At 45.8% G+C, this 17,013-nt stretch overlaps 1 protein-coding gene across 4 annotated transcripts in view; it reads left to right on the forward strand.

Annotated features, from left to right (window-relative positions):
• The first annotated feature begins 1,278 nt into the window (after window positions 1–1,278).
• LOC308477945 (prominin-1-A-like) overlaps window positions 1,279–17,013 on the forward strand; it is a 33,932-nt gene continuing 18,197 nt past the window's right edge. Inside the window, exons 1-5 of one of the 4 annotated variants that reach the window (XM_081007062.1) lie at window positions 1,279–1,418; window positions 3,235–3,576; window positions 12,138–12,199; window positions 13,113–13,318; window positions 15,545–15,665. In XM_081007062.1, the coding sequence (XP_080863188.1) occupies window positions 3,447–3,576; window positions 12,138–12,199; window positions 13,113–13,318; window positions 15,545–15,665 (519 nt within the window). In that variant the 5' untranslated portion in view covers window positions 1,279–1,418; window positions 3,235–3,446. Of the gene's footprint in view, window positions 1,419–1,483; window positions 1,763–3,234; window positions 3,577–12,137; window positions 12,200–13,112; window positions 13,319–15,544; window positions 15,666–17,013 lie in introns of those variants that run through there. The other 3 variants (XM_081007065.1, XM_081007064.1, XM_081007063.1) reach the window with 3 other exon arrangements.

Raw genomic sequence — 17,013 nt, forward strand, 5'->3', positions numbered from 1 at the left:
TTGGTAGCGGAGGCAGAAAATGCAAATGGAAGCCCTATGGTAACGTAATTAACACTTGACAACTTGGTAGCTTAAAATCCACTGTGTGAGGAAGACCCACAATTTCATGCATAATGGCAAAGACAACCCTAATAATAATGTTAATCAGATTTGGTGATCCCAACCCGAATAGCGTGGCAGCAAAATACAGACTAGGTAAGAGTTTTTGCACGTTCAAGACACTCCCCATATTTGCAGGAGAGTGCCACAGTGTTTACAAAAAGCAGACCTCCTGATGGCAGCATATGCACAAAGCCCACAGAACAGATGTGTGCATTCCCAGTCAGTTAAAGACTTGCCTTTTGGCTCATTTGTTTCCTAGCCACTAATAACAGATCCTCTCCGGTGCTATTATTTATGATTTTAAAATAAAAACTGGTAACCCCCTTGATAATAAAATATCCGAGAGATGAACAAAAGTACATTGAGAATAAAGATCCAGAAGATACATACCCAGTACAACTTATGGATTTACACTCTTTGGAGATATTAAAATCTAGCTAGGATCGGGCAGTTTGTAATAATATTTAGTGTGTGGGTTAAGAACATTATTATGCTATTATTATAATGTCCATCCAGCGTGGTGTACAAGCTTTTTTCTTCAATAATAATATAATAATAATGTATAATGGAAGAAAATCCTTAATTACTGTATATTCAGTACAACGCTAGCTACAGATAAAACTAATAACCATTCATTTCACAAAGTGAATAGTAAAAAGAATAAAGTTTTGTGTTTAGTGTTTTATTGAAAATAGCCACTGGAAAGCTTTATTACTGTGTTTATTAGAGGGTTTTTTAATGCATTGGTTTTAACTGCATAAAAATATTTTAATAAATATAAATGAATAAAAGAGCTGGAAATGCAGAAAAACAAAGTTGCTGAGGAACCATCTTGCGCACGGGGGAGAGACAGAAACAGTCTGGTGAGTTGGGGAAGTATCCAATTCTCCATCTGTCCGGACCTCCCGCCCTCTTCCCTTGAGCATCTAAGAGTCTCCAAAGCTCCCGAGTCTGCAAGGGGCTGCGCTCAAGAGTTTCCTGCGGGCTCCGGCCTTTGGGAGCCGGGGATGGCCTTGGGGGGCGCAGGGGTTGCGCGCGGATGTCCTGGCTTGCTCCCGGGCCGGGGAGGGGGCACGGGCAGCTGGGAGGGGCCAGAGCACCGACTGAGAGAAAGCGGCCGGCAGGCGGGCCGGGGAACGGAAGGGAGGGCAGGGCGGGGACTGGAAAGGAGGTGAGGCTGTTCTCCTGGGTCCAGCCCCCTCACTCCACGCCGAGAGAAATCCGCTATGGGCACCGGCGCTCGACGGAGCGCCCTCGCTGTAGCCTTTGCTCTCCTTCTCCCGCGCCCTCCAGTGTCCGCGAGGGGGCAGCGGCAGGTGAGGCTAATCCTTCCCCAGGCGCGCGTGGTTTGGGCGGCTTTCTGAATCCATCTGCCTCTCCCCGGCCTGAGCGCGACCAAGCGTGGGATCTCTCGGGCGGGCTGAGGGGAGGGAGTCGGAGCGCGCGCGCGCGAGAGGAGAAGTTGAGACTTTTCTAACTCCCTCCCGGGCGGCGGACAGTGGCGCTTGGCGGGTCTCCGGAGCCTGGCGTGGCGCGGGGAGGGCGAGTCCGTGCCTCCCTCACAGCCGGTGCTGAGCTCCGTGGCGCCGGCGGCAGCGCCGCTTACTTCCTCCTCCTCCGTGCTGCCTCGTTGGGGCGCCGCAGGTGAGGAGAATTTTCGGTGAGAAGGACTTTCCGGGAGGAAGTGTGCGGGCTGGGTTGCTTGGAGGGTGGGACGGATGGGACGGCCAGTGTGTTTCATCCTTTTGGCTTCGCCTCTTGGTTCTGGCTGGTGTTTCCTGAGTAGGGGGCTGCTGTCTGGGATGTTAGTTCTTGGAGTGGTAGAGGCTCGAGTTTGGCGCGAAAGAGGCGCTGTTTCTGCCATGGGCTTCGCAAGGACCTGAGAAATGCTCCGGCCCCGAGTCAGGCCAGAGGCTCATCTTGTCCGGCCACCTGTTTCTGCCCCCCCCCCATGATCCTGGGGCCCCGGAGAGCTTCCACATCAGCTTTGAATCTGGAAGGGATCCCGAGGGTCATCCAGTCCAACCCCCTGCAATGCAGGAATCTCAGCTAAAGCTTCTGTCCTGCTTTCCTCGCTCTCCTTCCAAGTAATATTCAGAGGGACAATATTTCCAGCCTTTAGCTAGAATAGTTATCTAGGCTCATGTGCAGTCCTCTAAAAGCGCAAACGTGCTGTTGACATGATTATTGTTCTCCAATGAACTCTGTAGTTCAGGAAGGCAGAAAATAAGCACATAAAGTTGTCCCCTCCCTGCTGAATTCTACGCTGGAAAATGCATCACCTGTTGGATTTTGGTTTGTCAGGCAGCGACTGCCGGTAAATACATAGAGATCCAGTGGTGATGGTGATGATAACAAATCACTTGCCACATTCCATCTCAGAAAAGGTTTGCTAACCGAACAATTCATTTGGGTGATGCAGCTCTGCAGCCAGTGTTGTTCAAACCATTTTGGGGGTGATCATAAAGGTAAGGTTCAAAAATGGCTTTGTTGTGCTTTAATTCTAAAGCAGCCTTCCCCAGCCTGGTGCCCTTCAGATGTTTTGGACTGCAATTCCTATCGGTTCCAGCCAGCACAGAGGCTAATGGGAGTTGTAGGCCAAAGCGTAACTTGGGACAAGTTGTTAGAAAATAATGAACTCATCGACATGACTGCAACACTGGGCCCTGCTGCATCATGGTCAGTGTTTGAACTCCTGAAGTCTTCCTTTCCTTGCAGTCGTTTGCATTTTCTTGCTGTGCTCTTGCCCATATACTGTTGGCTATGACTGAGATTGGCAGAGGGGAAGGTGGAAGTATTCAGATGACAGGTAGGGCATATGCCTCCTAACCTTCTGTGCCAGCCCCCTAAGCTACTGTTTGAAGGTTATGGGGTGGCATGATTTGGCTAAAATTGGGTGAGGAGGGAGTTAAGGGCATGAGCTTGTGGATTGCATTAAGGGCCTCTTATTTTCACCTCTGTGTCCTCTGTCCTAACTCCAGAACATCCCTGTGGACTACATTATCCACCCACATCCCAACTTGGACAAGGAAGTTGGTGCTATTTCATGTCCACCCCCCCACCACCACTGCAGTCTTTTCCTGGTTGACTTCTGAGCTGCACCAACTCACTAACACCTTTGCTTTATTGCAGGCAGGCAGTTGAGCTCCCTGGTCTGGTGGGGCAAAATTCTCAAATCCTTTGCATCCAAGGGAAGGGTGAAAAGAAACCATTGCAGAGGCCAGCTGTCCTTCTAGGGCACTGCACGGGCAGGGATTCCTGTGAAGGAAATGATCTGAAGCTCCTCAGGATCTTTCTGAGCTTGCCCAGGAACTTTGAAAGGGCCCTGCATTTCTACTACCAAGATGGCTCTGCAAAACTTCACACAACCTCAATATCACCCACAACCCACTGGCCCAAGTGGTGGTCTGCTGGACTTGTACAGTATGGTGCACTCCTTCCTAGGGATGGTACAACCCAACACCTTCCCAGCAGGTAAGTGGTATAGCAAGGCAGGTTTTGCCAGACCAGGTCTTCCCTATTATCAAGGGCTACTGTGGTACAGAATAAAATTGGGTTATGAGCCTGTGAAGGGAAAACATATCTTCTCCAAACACTGTGATCAACAGCTTATTTTCTCCATTATGCACACAGGTCCCACTTTCCAAGCACCCACTAGGTGAATATTCACTTATTGAACATGAGGAATTAACACCTGAACCTCGCTATACACATCACAGATTCAGATATCAGAACCGAGAGCATTTTTTCCTTCCTTGTTTGCTTGTTGGAGAGAGGGGAAACTGATGGGACAAATCAGAGTGCATTTTGCGGAGGGATTTCCTGGTTTAATTTTTGCGGGGGTGGGGGGAGTCAAAATTCAATGATCAGGAATGCATTATATATTTCCCCATAGGAATAAATGGAGATCAATGACTTGTTATTCAAATGCTTGCCAAACAAACGATTTCAGGGAACACATTGTGTTTAGTTGGCAGGACCTGCACGTACTGAGAAGTTACCTTTGGGATAGATGTTGCAGTTGACAACTTTCCCAGGATGAGACAAGAATTGATAACTGATAAGAGGTGTGGATGGCAAACAACTTTTGAGTTGCCAGTACCTTACTATGGCACAATGCAGGGATATACTGTCTACCTAGTGCTGGAGACAAAGGGCTATACCCTGCAAAGTTGGCCTGTTAGTGCGTGGAGTTCCACCTGTACAGCAGGACTGCCTCTCCCCATGTACACCCACACCCACAATCTGTTCTTTAGGATTGGGGAAAACCCTGGAACAGATTTGTGAGTGTGTAGACGAGAGGGAGAGGAATTCCCATTACACTTGTGGAAGTTCTTGTACTAACGGGATGACTTTGGATACAACCAGAAAACTGTATTTTACTACGCTAGGATGAGATATTGTGTCTTTTGTTTTCGGAGTCCATACTTGTGACAGTATGACTAAAAAAGTGGGTGGAGGAGATGATGGGGCATAATTTACACATCAGTGAGTCTGGCAGATAGAAGCCACATACCATTAGCTGCTGGGTGCGTTTATTGTGCAATATTCCTTCCTCAAATGTTGAAAAAATATGAGCCAACCTTTGGAGAGTCTTCATATCTACTGAGAGAACAGCATGCAGTGCAATTCTGTGCATGTCTGTGCAGAAGTAAGCTCCAGTGAGCTTAATGGGAAATGCTCCTGTGTAAGTGGGCACAGGAATGTGGCTTTTATTTCTCCCCTTGCTCCATTTGCCTGCTTGCTTGTTTCAGGCTCCTGTGCCAATCGCCAGAACAGGTTTTTTTAAGTGTAAAAAAAAAATTCTTAAAAAGAAAAATAAATTGCTGAACAAATGTTTGATGACTTATTCATGCAGGCACTTGAGAAAACAACACAAAATGAAAACGGTGTCTGAAGCACAGGAGACAATAGGCACCTAGTTTATAACTACTGTGTGTGTCCTTTGAGGAGGGAAGGCAGAGGGAAGCAGCAGGCACCCTGCAGCAAAACAAAAGTCCACACCCACTCCTGTTTCTGTATACGTCTTTGTGCAGTTTAAGTGGAGCCACATAACTAACTTTTAGCCTGCCCATATGCATTTTGCATGATAAACCTCCAAGCTGTGTCATGCTTTCTAATAAATGGCGCCAGACTTTTATGTAAAACTCCAGCAGAAGGTCTTAGAGGTCTCTGGCGAGAAAGAGAGAGGGATTATCCAGAGACAGCTCTGAACATATTGGTTCCGGTGACAGAAAATACAAATGGCCCCTCACTACCAATGATTTGTTTAATTGCATCTCTGCCCATTTCACATATAATCATAGCTGTCAACTTTTCCCTTTTCTTGCGAGGAATCCTATTTGGAATAAGGGAATTTCCTTTAAAAAAGGGAAATGTTGACAGCTATGCATATAATTGCAGTTTACAGGCAGCCTTCAAATGCAGCCCCACATACAGTCCTATGCAGTAGTCAAACCTGGAAGTTACCAGAGCATGGATAACTACAGCTAAAGGCTCTCTGAGGTCAGAGCACAGGTCACCTGACACCACCAGCATGGCCTTGTCATTTAAAAATGTCCCTCATTCTCTGTGTTATATATGAATAGGAGGGAGACATGATTAAAGAAGCGTGGCAGCCTTTGCTTCATCTAGTTTGGCCTTGAGGTAGGCTGTGTTATCTGGGATAATCACGAAGAAGGCCCTGAGATTATGATTTCTTATCTTCTTGTGATGCAACTTAAAACGTTGTTGGGTCCTCTTTTTGTAGCAGTGTGTTGCATGCTGACTCATGTTCTGTTTGTGGTCAGCAACCTTAACTTCATGACCTTCCCAACAGTTACTGACTCCTGCTCCTTTAAAGACCAGACACAGACAGACTCCTAAAATCAATGATTTAGCTAGTCACAATTTAAAGGTTTGTTGTTTGTTTAGCTAGTCACAATTTAATGGTTTGTTGTTTGTTTAGCTAGTCACAATTTAATGGTTTGTAATAGCTATTGAGGATTGGTGCCCCTTTTGAACTTCAAACCATCAAATTGGTTAGGTATGAATAAGATCCCTGCCCTTATGGGAAAAATTGACTCACAAATTAAGACTGGCAAGAGGAACAAAGCACAAAGATACCTTTGCTGGGAAATGCTGGAGCCTTACTTCATCCACAAATTCTCCAGAAAAGCAAAGACCAGTTCCAACTCATGGATCACTTAATAAGATTTTTTTTTTTAAAAAAAGCAGATGTATACTGTTTTAAGTTTAGGTGTATGTACAGGAATACAGGTTTTCATAATGTATTTTTGGGGCACGTGAAATGTAAAGGGGGGAAATGAACAAGGTCCAGCCTAAGAACAGCCATGCTGGATTAGTTTGAAGGTCTAGCTGGGTCTGCTTCCAAGACTGGCCATCTTGGATGCTTCAGGTAAGGGATGAAGCCAAAAGCTTCCTCTTTGTTGTTGGTCCCCATATATGGTATTCAGAGGTTTATTGCTGGGGGGGGGTGCATTGTCAGTCCTGGGGCCACATTCCCTTCCAGGCAACCTTCCAAGGGTTGCATGCCAGTAATGGGTGTGGAAAAAGGCACACGTGGGTAGAGCAATTAATGCAAATATTACTTTTCCTAGATAAGGCTATTTTCCTAACACGCACTCACACTCTCTTTCATCCATCCAGGCAGGCAAGAGGTGTTACCAGAGTTCAGGGGCTCATTCCAGCCAGGCAAAAGCATTAGGTCTGCAGAGGAGAGCCAACAAGGGGTGTGGCCTGGGGAGAGTTCTGACTGTGAGATAGAGAGACTTGGAGGACAACATTATGCCCCTGGGCCTGAGGTTCCCTACTCTTTGCCTCATGCCTCTGACAAGCGAGGTTCCTTTTAGCCATTGTAGCTAATAGTGATTAAAAGATGCAATGCTTTTAAAAAGCTGTATAAGGGCTGAATGAGGTGTGCGGGGAAACATTTCATTTTCAGAACGGCTCCTAACAGCTTCTAACATGCCATTTGCTGCCATTGTTGGTGCTCCCTGCTGGGTTTATATTTGCAATGTGCCACAGTCCCTAAATTTGGCTAATTATGGCCAGTTCAGGAACCCACCAGTCTATCTGTGAAATGTTGGGTTTTATTGTCCAGATCACATATGCTACACAGCATAAGAACCAAATATCTGTCATTTTGCTGTCCCTTCACAGTTTTGAGGGATCCTTTTGGAGTACCTTACAGTCTCCTTAGGATTTTACTACGCTGAATATTTTGGCGGTCATTTGCAAATCTCATACCTGCCTCCAGATAATTTGTGAACAAGTTAAATATTGCTTCTCACAATAGAAAGTCCTTCAGGGTGGCCTTCATGGCTTATTTCCCCCATTTGTTTATTCCCTCTGCTTTTGATTGTTTGATCACTTGCCATTTCATAAGCAGACCTGTTCTCTTATCCCATGACTGCTAAGTTTACTCAAGAGCTTTTGGTGGGAGACTCTCTCAGATGTTTGCTGGCAGTCCAATTTTGTCAACTGGATCAGTCTAATTGATCTCCATGTTTTTGTTGGCAGTCTCACATAATTATACAAAGACTGGTTAGGCAGTACTTCACTGTGCAGCACGTTTGCAACCTGAAGAGCTGGGCCTGAGCCGCCCCATTAGCATGGACTTTGCAAAACTGCAGAACCCAGCCAAAAATAGACACCCCGGCATATTTTTCTGTCCTTCCATCATAAACCCCTGATGCCCTCAGTAGTGATTTTTTAAAATATACCTTTCATCAAGATTAGATGTGGCCCCTGGTGGCTGGATAAACTAGGCAGAGAATGGATTCCACAGGAAAGTTGTACCCTTAAGTCCTCTGTAAGAAGTGTGGGGCAGAGGGAGTGAGGAATTGAGCTATTTTATCCCAAGCCTTGGGAGGGCAATGGGATTTAACAGATCATCAAGGGAAACCGAAGCAGATATTCGTTTGATGTCAGCACTCCACCCACTTTGGCAGGAATGGCACTCTTCATAGAATGCATGGGTACCAATATAACTGGTTGCAGCAAGGGAGCTGTTCCAGCTTCAGTCAATCATTAACTTCTCTTAAAAAAAAATTCCTAAGTGATCTGATTCCCAGATGCAGAAAAGAGAAGTGTGTTTGGGGGCAGGGAGGAGGAAGGGAAAGAATGGAGGCAAGAGAGATGGCAAATGGGACCAGGAAGGAGGAACTGGAAAGGGAAGGTGGATGTCTTGGGAGGGAGGAACAAGAAGTGCTGTCACCAAGGACTCCATGGCCCATTATACAATCACACTAAACCAAACAGTGGCTTGGCACAGATGAGCAAACATTCGGGTTACTGGAAAGAAAATCGCAGCTGCTTTGCTCTTCCTGCCTTGCTGCTGCAAGCTATAGTTTGTCTTAGGGTTACATCTGAACCTCACAGTTTGTCTCAATCCAGAAAAGCCATGAGCTGTAGCCAAGGCTTGTTCTGTGGCTTACCACTCGTGGCTTGTCTGGGAGGAATAAACCAGGAGCCCGGCTCACAGGTGTGAACTGTGCCACAGAGCCCTGGATGACAGCACCTCTTGTTGCAATCTTCTCTTCCGAAATCCACATGGGTCCACAGTAATCATTATAAAGTTTTTAAAGGCTTGGTTCAGAGCCACGTCCTCAAGTTGTGTGGGACCATTGTCCACTCTGGGCGTTCAAATATCATGAGTCAGGGTTTACACATTTTGACCTTTTATGTTCTTTTATGATGTGGTTTATTTTTGTGGTTGCATTTCCCAGCTTCTCTGGCATGAGGGCTAAAAATCGCTGCCTTTGTTGCAATACTGCTAAGAATACTGAGCCATTTATTGATGTTCTGATGATTTAATCACAGTCATATTTTCAAAGATGGCTACAGCCTGTACTTTCTTGGAGTCAGAGGAACTGGGGTTCAAGCCTAGCAGAGAGCCATACTGAAAGCCATGCCCACCCCCCCACCCCCACCCAGTTTCTCAAGAAGAGCTGCGTGATGAATTTTCTTAGTAGCAGTTTATTTATTTATTTTTACATTTATTTATTAATTTATATACATCAAATGACCACAGGGTGATTTACAGTATAGAACATAATAAGCAATATATGTCAATACGTTACTAAATATCCATACAATTAAAAAAAAAGTTTATATACATACCAATTATTGCGTATTATGAATTGTAGTGGAGAATATATAATAGTACATAATACTTTATGAGCAAGACATACTAAGCAGTAATGTCAAATTATACACTATGTCTTCCCAGCAGTGAACATCACAACTCAACAGAGTTATTGCCTGCTTATCTCAGGTGCAACTATAGAACATAGCGCATATCTAAGAACAATAGCCTCTTGATAAATATGGGAGAGGAAAACCTGCTGGATACCTAAAGTGCAGAAATAGTGTACAAACGCACATACTTTTCTGTATACAGAACTAGCTCTTAATCCCACCTTCCCTTTCTTCTCGTTTTTCACCCTGGGATATCTTCACTTCCCTGCCTCTCTCTCAGGGGCCTTTCATCATCTATCTGATACTTTCATGGGGGTGCATACTTTGCTCCCCTAATGTTTCCCCTAAGGGAAGAAACCAAAAGGGTTCCTATCCCTTGAGGTCATCCGTATGGGGACCATCACTGGTAGCCTGCAGCCTGCCTGGTTAGTAGAGTCCAGTTTGCTTGCCTCTTTGCAGCAACAGCTAATGGACACTGCCTCATGCACTCAAATGCTGAAAGATTAGTACAAAATGTTAAACAGTCTTGGAAAGTGTCCTCCGCTATAAGAGGCAGAGAGTAAGGTCTTTGAAGCTCACCGTGCTTTCCTCCCTGGAGGCACCCCTATGCTTTGTTGTTATTTTACACACTCCAAAACGGAGCCCTGGGCATTGTGTGTGTGTGTGTGTTCTGTGCATGCAGGCCTTGGCTCCGATTTAACTTTCTGTGGTCTGGTTGTTTGCACACATTTATAAGGCCATTCTATCCAATGAAGAGAAAAGCTTCCTAACCCTCTCTGGTGTGAGGTCTGCACACACTGGTTTGTATCGGACATGTGGCAGAGACTCTTCCTCCATCCCCTCTCCTGTCTCCATACCACTCCATACTGTCAATAGAGATTCCAGTTTCCAGTCAGTCAGCTTGTCCTCAGCCAGACCTGAGCCTTAGCATAAGGTAAAGGTAAAGGGATCCCTGACCATTAGGTCCAGTCGTGACTGACTCTGAGGTTGCGGCGCTCATCTCGCTTTATTGGCCGAGGGAGCTAGCGTACAGCTTCTGGGTCATGTGGCCAGCATGACTAAGCCGCTTCTGGCGAACCAGAGCAGCGTACGGAAATGCCGTTTACCTTCCCACCGGAGCGGTACCTATTTATCTACTTGCACTTTTGATGTGCTTTCGAACTGCTAGGTTGGCAGGAGCAGGGACCGAGCAACGGGAGCTCACCCTGTCGCGGGGATTCAAACCGCCAACCTTCTGATCGGCAAGTCCTAGGCTCTGTGGTTTAACCCACAGCACCACCCGTGTCCAGTTTCCAGTCAGCCAGCTTGTCCTTAGCCAGACCTGAGCCTTGGCATACTTCTTGCTATATTTAGATAAATATTCAGCATAAAATGGACTCTGACTTGCTTTTTGATGTTTCTGTGCTTTCCAGTGCTTTTTACATCTTGTTCTTCTTGAAAACTCCTCGCAACTTTATAATGAAAGCACCAGAACTAGTCGCTGTGTTTCCGTTGCTCAGGAAAAGTGCTGCTGTTAATCTCCACACACACACACACACCCCCCGCTGCCCACAACTTTTGTTAATGCAGGAACTTCCCGTTCAGTAATGCTACCCTGCAGACTAATAGTTAGATCATATCCTGGTGTCATAGCCCCATAGTCTTTCGCCTCCAGCCTTCGAGGCTCAACACTGCTTATTTGTGTTTATGTAATTCTGTGAATCACATCTCAATTTACTGTCAGTGCATTTTTCTTTTTCCTGGGTTTTAAATCTGATTGTGTATAATGATGAGTCTTACCTGCTTGCATAACAAAGGGAGGCATTCAACAAAGTTTTACTCAGGGTAGACCCGTTGAAGTGAATGAACCTAACTTAGTCACATTTGTTCATTTCAGTAGGTAAAATTCAGTTGAATACCACCCAAAGTCACTACAGGTGGTTTAGACCACAGCACCACCCGCGTCCCTTCAAGCCTGCTAGTTTTACCTAAAACCTGGAGAAACTGATATTCTCAGTCCCATATGTTTACAGGCTAAAACCAGCTGCTCAGTAGTGGGAGAAGAATACATAGGTGGGCTGCTGGCCTGTTTAGCGAGGCTCATCTTAGGCGCTTATGTTTTTACCTGCTAGATCAGAGTGGGCAGAAGGCAGATTTAGCTTTACTGGTAGATCTTTGAGTGATTTGCAGTAGATCAGCAAGGGTTTCCAACTGCCAATTGTTTTGTGGCAGCAAAAAGGTCCCTTTTCTCCAAATTATATTGTTGAAATGAAACAAGCTTGGGGTAGCTTGGTGTGAATTTTTGTGTGGAAGGAACATAGGCTCAGAATTATTTAATGCTAAGTACATGTATTTTGCATTATGCTCTGGGTGATGGATCTCAGGGTTCCACTTAAAACCAAGTAAACCTCACAAGCCTGAAGGTCTGGTCTGTTTTCTACAGCATTTTCCTCTTCAGAGCTGTTGAAGCTCAGAGGCCATGTTTGCTAAGCATACAGTATGGCACCCCTTAGTGGTAAAGTGGGGTATTGCTTAACTTGGGCTGCAAAGGGAGGAAAAGTTTCTTTTCTATCAGCATAATGTTTATTGAGCACTATAGCACATGGCACAAAATAAAAAGAGAGAAAGAAATTTCATATGTGATGTGCATAGAGTCATTCAAATGGGTTATAGCAGGAGAGCTTTGGAGAAGGACAGCTGGAGAAAATAGGGTCTCATCCTGGTAACGTAGGCTACGGGTAGGAATTTCCAAAGAGATCTCAGTGTTGAGTGATGCACAAATGTCCAGTAAGGTAGGTGATGGTATATTCCCTCTTTCCCCTCCCTGCCACTGCTGACCCCTCTGTTCTCCTCAGATCTTCTGACTCGCCTGATCCAGCGCCAGGTTAATTTCACAGACCCAGCAGTGTATAAAGAGGTGATTTATTTATTTTTTGTATTGGCTCATGGAACTCAGAGGCTAGTGGGTGGCAGTTGGTGAACCTGGGCAGGGTTGAAAAGGAAATGTTGGTGTGGTAGGCTCAGCAAACACCAAAAGGTTGACACTTCACCCAGAAGTCAAATGTGGTCAGTGTCTAAACAAACAAACAAACAAACAAATAGTACAAATGAAAACATTCTCAGTTGCTCTCTGCAAGCTTCATAAACCCAGTAAAGATTCTGATAGGGACTCGGGGATGCATGATGGCCCCTATTTCAGGACAGCTGGGGCGTTGGAAGGAGAGTGCTAGGGAAGAAGAAAACCCTGGTTTGGAGGATCAGACTAGGCCAAGCTTGCCTAGACAGTGCCATGCCTTCCCAGTACACTTTTGGTGCTAGCATGCGCTGTTTACATTATCCTGGAAGGCTAAGGGGGAAGGCCTTCTGAGGTCTGAGCATCCACAGCCACATTGTTCATAGGGATTACTGGACCTGTGATTATGTGTGACTCTGGGTGGGAACTTTTGAAGCCCGTGTGCAAGAACGCAATGCCCTGTGCAAGCACACATATACCCTGATGACTAACAAGAGCAGCCTGATCCTTGCCAGGAATGCAGGAGCAGGGGTAGAAGCCTGTAAGCCCTGGTATATGCTGCTAGGTCACTACCTCTAGATGAGCAAAGTGGACTCCAGAATAACAAACTTCATGTCCAGTACATGGCCAAGAAAACATTCTAATAAATCCAGATTGTTTTTGAAGAAGAACCATCAGTGGACTCTTGGGGACCACCCTGTGATGAGCCCTTCACACTTTTATTTTGGGGCAGGCAGGTGTCAGCGTCTTTGAATGATCATACTAGCTGACTACTGTGTCTGTTTGTTTTCTTCTCTCCTCCCCTCCGCATCTCTAGATGTTGGTATACCAAGCAGGCTTCCTTGTTTGCCTTGTCATTGGTCTTCTTTTCATCATCCTTGTGCCCCTGGTGGGTTTGTTCTTCTGCTGCTGCCGCTGCTGTGGGCACTGCGGCGGCTCCATGTACCAGAAGCAGACGAAAAACACCAATTGCAAGAGGCGGACGTTATTTGCATTCCTGCTAGCTGTCTCTACCATTCTCGTGTGAGTTGAGTACTATACTGAGCATCAACGAACAGTGCGGGAGTGGGTTATTGCTGTGACCAGTTCAGCAAGGAGTTTATTCCAGTCTGTCTACGTTGCCTGTTCAGCAGTAGTGGATAGCATGGTGAGGCTGTGCTGCTCACCTGACTTCCCTCTGGCTGAGTCAGTACAACATACTGCGACAGAGTGGCTGAGGGATGAGGTTAAAGGTAAAGGTAAAGGGACCCCTGACCATTAGGTCCAGTCGCGGAAGACTCTGGGGTTGTGGCGCTCATCTCACTTTACTGGCCGAGGAAGCTGGCATACAGCTTCCGGGTCATGTGGCCAGCATGACTAAGCCGCTTCTGGTGAACCAGAGCAGCGCACAGAAACACTGTTTACCTTTCCGCTGGAGCGGTACCTATTTATCTACTTGCACTTTGACATGCTTTCGAACTGCTAGGTTGGCAGGAGCTGGGACTGAGCAACGGGAGCTCACCCCGTCGTGGGGATTCGAACTGCCGACCTTCTGATCAGCAAGTCCTAGGCGCTGTGGTTTAACCCACAGCGCCACCCGCGCCCCTTGAGGGATGAGGTTGGTGCAGTGCAAATGCACCAGTGGAGCCAATCTGGTGCTTCTGCCAGCATGCTTGCAACATGCTGACCTTACCTCCCACCCTCCATCCTGGTAACTCAGCTGGACAGGAGGTCAGGTGATGGAGCAGCCCCCAACTATACAGCTACTGCCATTCGGACCCAGTTTCAAGCAAGATGCACCTGCTTAGCTGTCTGATATGAATTGGCTTGTCTCACCTGCATGTACAATGTTTGTAGGCCAGGTGGGCACTTCTCTTATGTGCTGATGTTGTAAACATAGTGGCTGCAGGTCTAGTTTAAATGAGACAATTTATTTGTCTACTTGGCATCACTTTTAAGTCTGCCCACAGCCTTTTATGATGGTCTTGTGCAAAGGAATGGCTTCTTGGAGCTGAGGGAGGATGGGATGGTCCCTGCAGGGAGGCCCAACAGGAAATTGCACTGTGCGTGTAAGCTACTTCTATTGTGTGAAATGAAAAGTTGAGGTTAGTAGCTCTGGCAGCAGAGATTGAGTTTCCAAACCTTTGGGGAGCTGGGAGATCAGCCACTAGAGACGTTTAGCAGTGCAGTATGATCAAAGTAGGCCTTAATTCTTGCCAGTTCTCAAGCAAGTATATCTTCTCACTGAACAACTACAGAGTTACATTGGAGTCCAGGGGAAATGATGAATGACACTATTTCCAGTCAGACTTGACCTCCAGCATCACTGTTCCTATCAATTCAGCACATGGTTCAAGTCTGAGCAGCCGGTCACTAATTAACCTTGAGGCACATGAGCATAAATGTGTGAAGGGAGACTCCCAGGAGCCTTCTGTGGCATGGCTGGCTTTTACTCTGGAGCATGCCACCACAGGCACAAGCAACTGCCAGAGCCCTTTCTGCACCATTTGTCCTTGCACTAGTTCTAAGGAGGTTCTTGCAGACTCGAGGGAAACCAGGGTGCCTATGAAGTGCTGAATTATTTCAGTATCATAAAGTTGGAATGGATCTAAAAGTGACCTGGATTAACTTCTGACCAGGGGCAAGGGGAGTGCATCCACCAGGCACCCCCAAAATCAACCTATACATTCAAGATTACAATGTGTTGCAAGCACAGAGTGGGCGCTACAGAGTAAATAGTTGGAGACGAATCACACAGACATGCAAGTCACATGCTGCAATTTTACTGCTGCCTTTGCGGGGGTACCAGTAGGTATAGAGAAGAAGAAGAGTTTGGATTTGATATCCCACTTTATCACTACCCGAAGGAGTCTCAAAATGGCTAACATTCTCCCCACTCTGTGGGGTGAGTGGGGCTGAGAGACTTCAGAGAAGTGTGACTAGCCCAAGGTCACCCAGCAGCTGCATGTGGAGGAGCGGAGACGCGAACCCAGTTCCCCAGATTACGAATCTACCGCTCTTAACCACTACACCACACTGGCTCTCATTACCTGCTCACATTGCTTACACTGTATCCCACATTTGCTCCCCCCAAAATGGCACAATGTCAAACAAGACACTTCATAAATAAGTCACAACTTTGTTGGTACCCGTTGTTATGTTTTTTGACTGGTTGCATGATACTACTAGCTTTTCCTCTTTGAGGAAAAGGAGAAGCAACTTCAGTATGAAGAGTTGTCCTCTCAACTCTGCCTGCTTCCTTCACTGCAGGGCTGGGGATATTTGTGCGTATGTCAGCAACCGTCAGATATCACAGGGAATCAGTGGAGGCTTCGTCACTTTGAACAATACGATGGACAACCTGTTCATGTTCCTGAACTCTATCCCTAAGGTATATAGTCTATAAGCTGTATTATGCGCCTTCCCCTGCTTCCTTTCTGCAGGCAGGTGTCTTTTGTATTGTCCTATCCTCCATGTATGATCGCTTCTACTGCCCTGCCTACATAGTCAGGTGTTCTTCCTCTTCCTCTGCTTGTTTCCTACACCAGCCTCCATATGCCTTGCCCTGTTCCCCAGAAGTGCACCTCTGTATCCCTACCTCCAACCTCCAATGATCTACTTCTTATGAGCATCAAAGCACTGTTTAGCGGCCATTATCCCACTGACATGCCCTAAATCTGCACTTTCAACACTTCAGTGGCCATGGAAAACTACTTAGCCACTATCAGTTAGCAAGTGAAACTGGATCATATGATACCTGAGGAAGAATCCTGTGCCAGGAATAGAGGTCCATGGCTTTTCAAGCACAGGTACAAGGTGAATTCTGGGATCATGACAGGGCTACAGGAGTCATCTTGGTAGTTCTGGACTTCAGTGCCTTCTCAGGCACTTGTTTTCCATATCTGCTTTGATAAGGATATAAAAATATACTCGTTTAAACAGCAGCACAAACTGTTCATAGTACTGGAAGGCACAAACATGCTTTGCTGTTAACACAGAAGAATTATCAAAATGGTGCTGAGCTACATTGTTTACCGAGGTATATTGGTTTAATGGTACCTCCCACTGAAGGCAGCTCCCACAAGAAACACAGGGACCAATATATCATGCCCTGCTAACTTCCTAGAGCTGTTTCTGAATAGTGAATTAAATTGTTCTTTGGGAAACCATTTGCAAAACCTACATGTGCCTGAAATATCTTTTTAACCCATGCTTAACCATGGGGATTGGGAGGAGCTGGTCTGGATAGAAACACCCACCATACCTGGAGGCAAAATAACTGCAGTTGTGCTCCCAGTCCACAAAATGTTGGGTTGGCTATGGCTTCAGTGTCTCTTCACCTGCAGAATTAGATGGTAGTCAATTTTGTATGTTCGGTTCCTCAATTTTTTTGCAAATAGTATTTGCCTCTATGGTGGAAGATACTCATGAACACTAACTTCTAAGCTGTGATCCGTTATGAAGTTCCACATATATTTTTGCAGGACAAACCTAAGTGTGTTTATGTTGAAATTAGTGCTCAAAGGGGACTGATTTCCCAGTAAGTGTACACAGGATGGTAGTCTTTAGGGCTTATTTTGTAGACTTTCTACACAATATTTATTTATTTAGGCTATTTATATAATGCTATTTCATAGAAAACAAACATCAATTAAATCAAACATCAATTAAGTATTGTGGAAAGATATATTCTAATTGGCAGTGATTCAGGAGTTCAAATAAATCTTTTCAACTGGATT

This window comes from Podarcis pityusensis (assembly GCF_964106645.2).
Source record: "Podarcis pityusensis genome assembly, chromosome: 5".
Classification (NCBI taxonomy): domain Eukaryota; kingdom Metazoa; phylum Chordata; class Lepidosauria; order Squamata; family Lacertidae; genus Podarcis; species Podarcis pityusensis.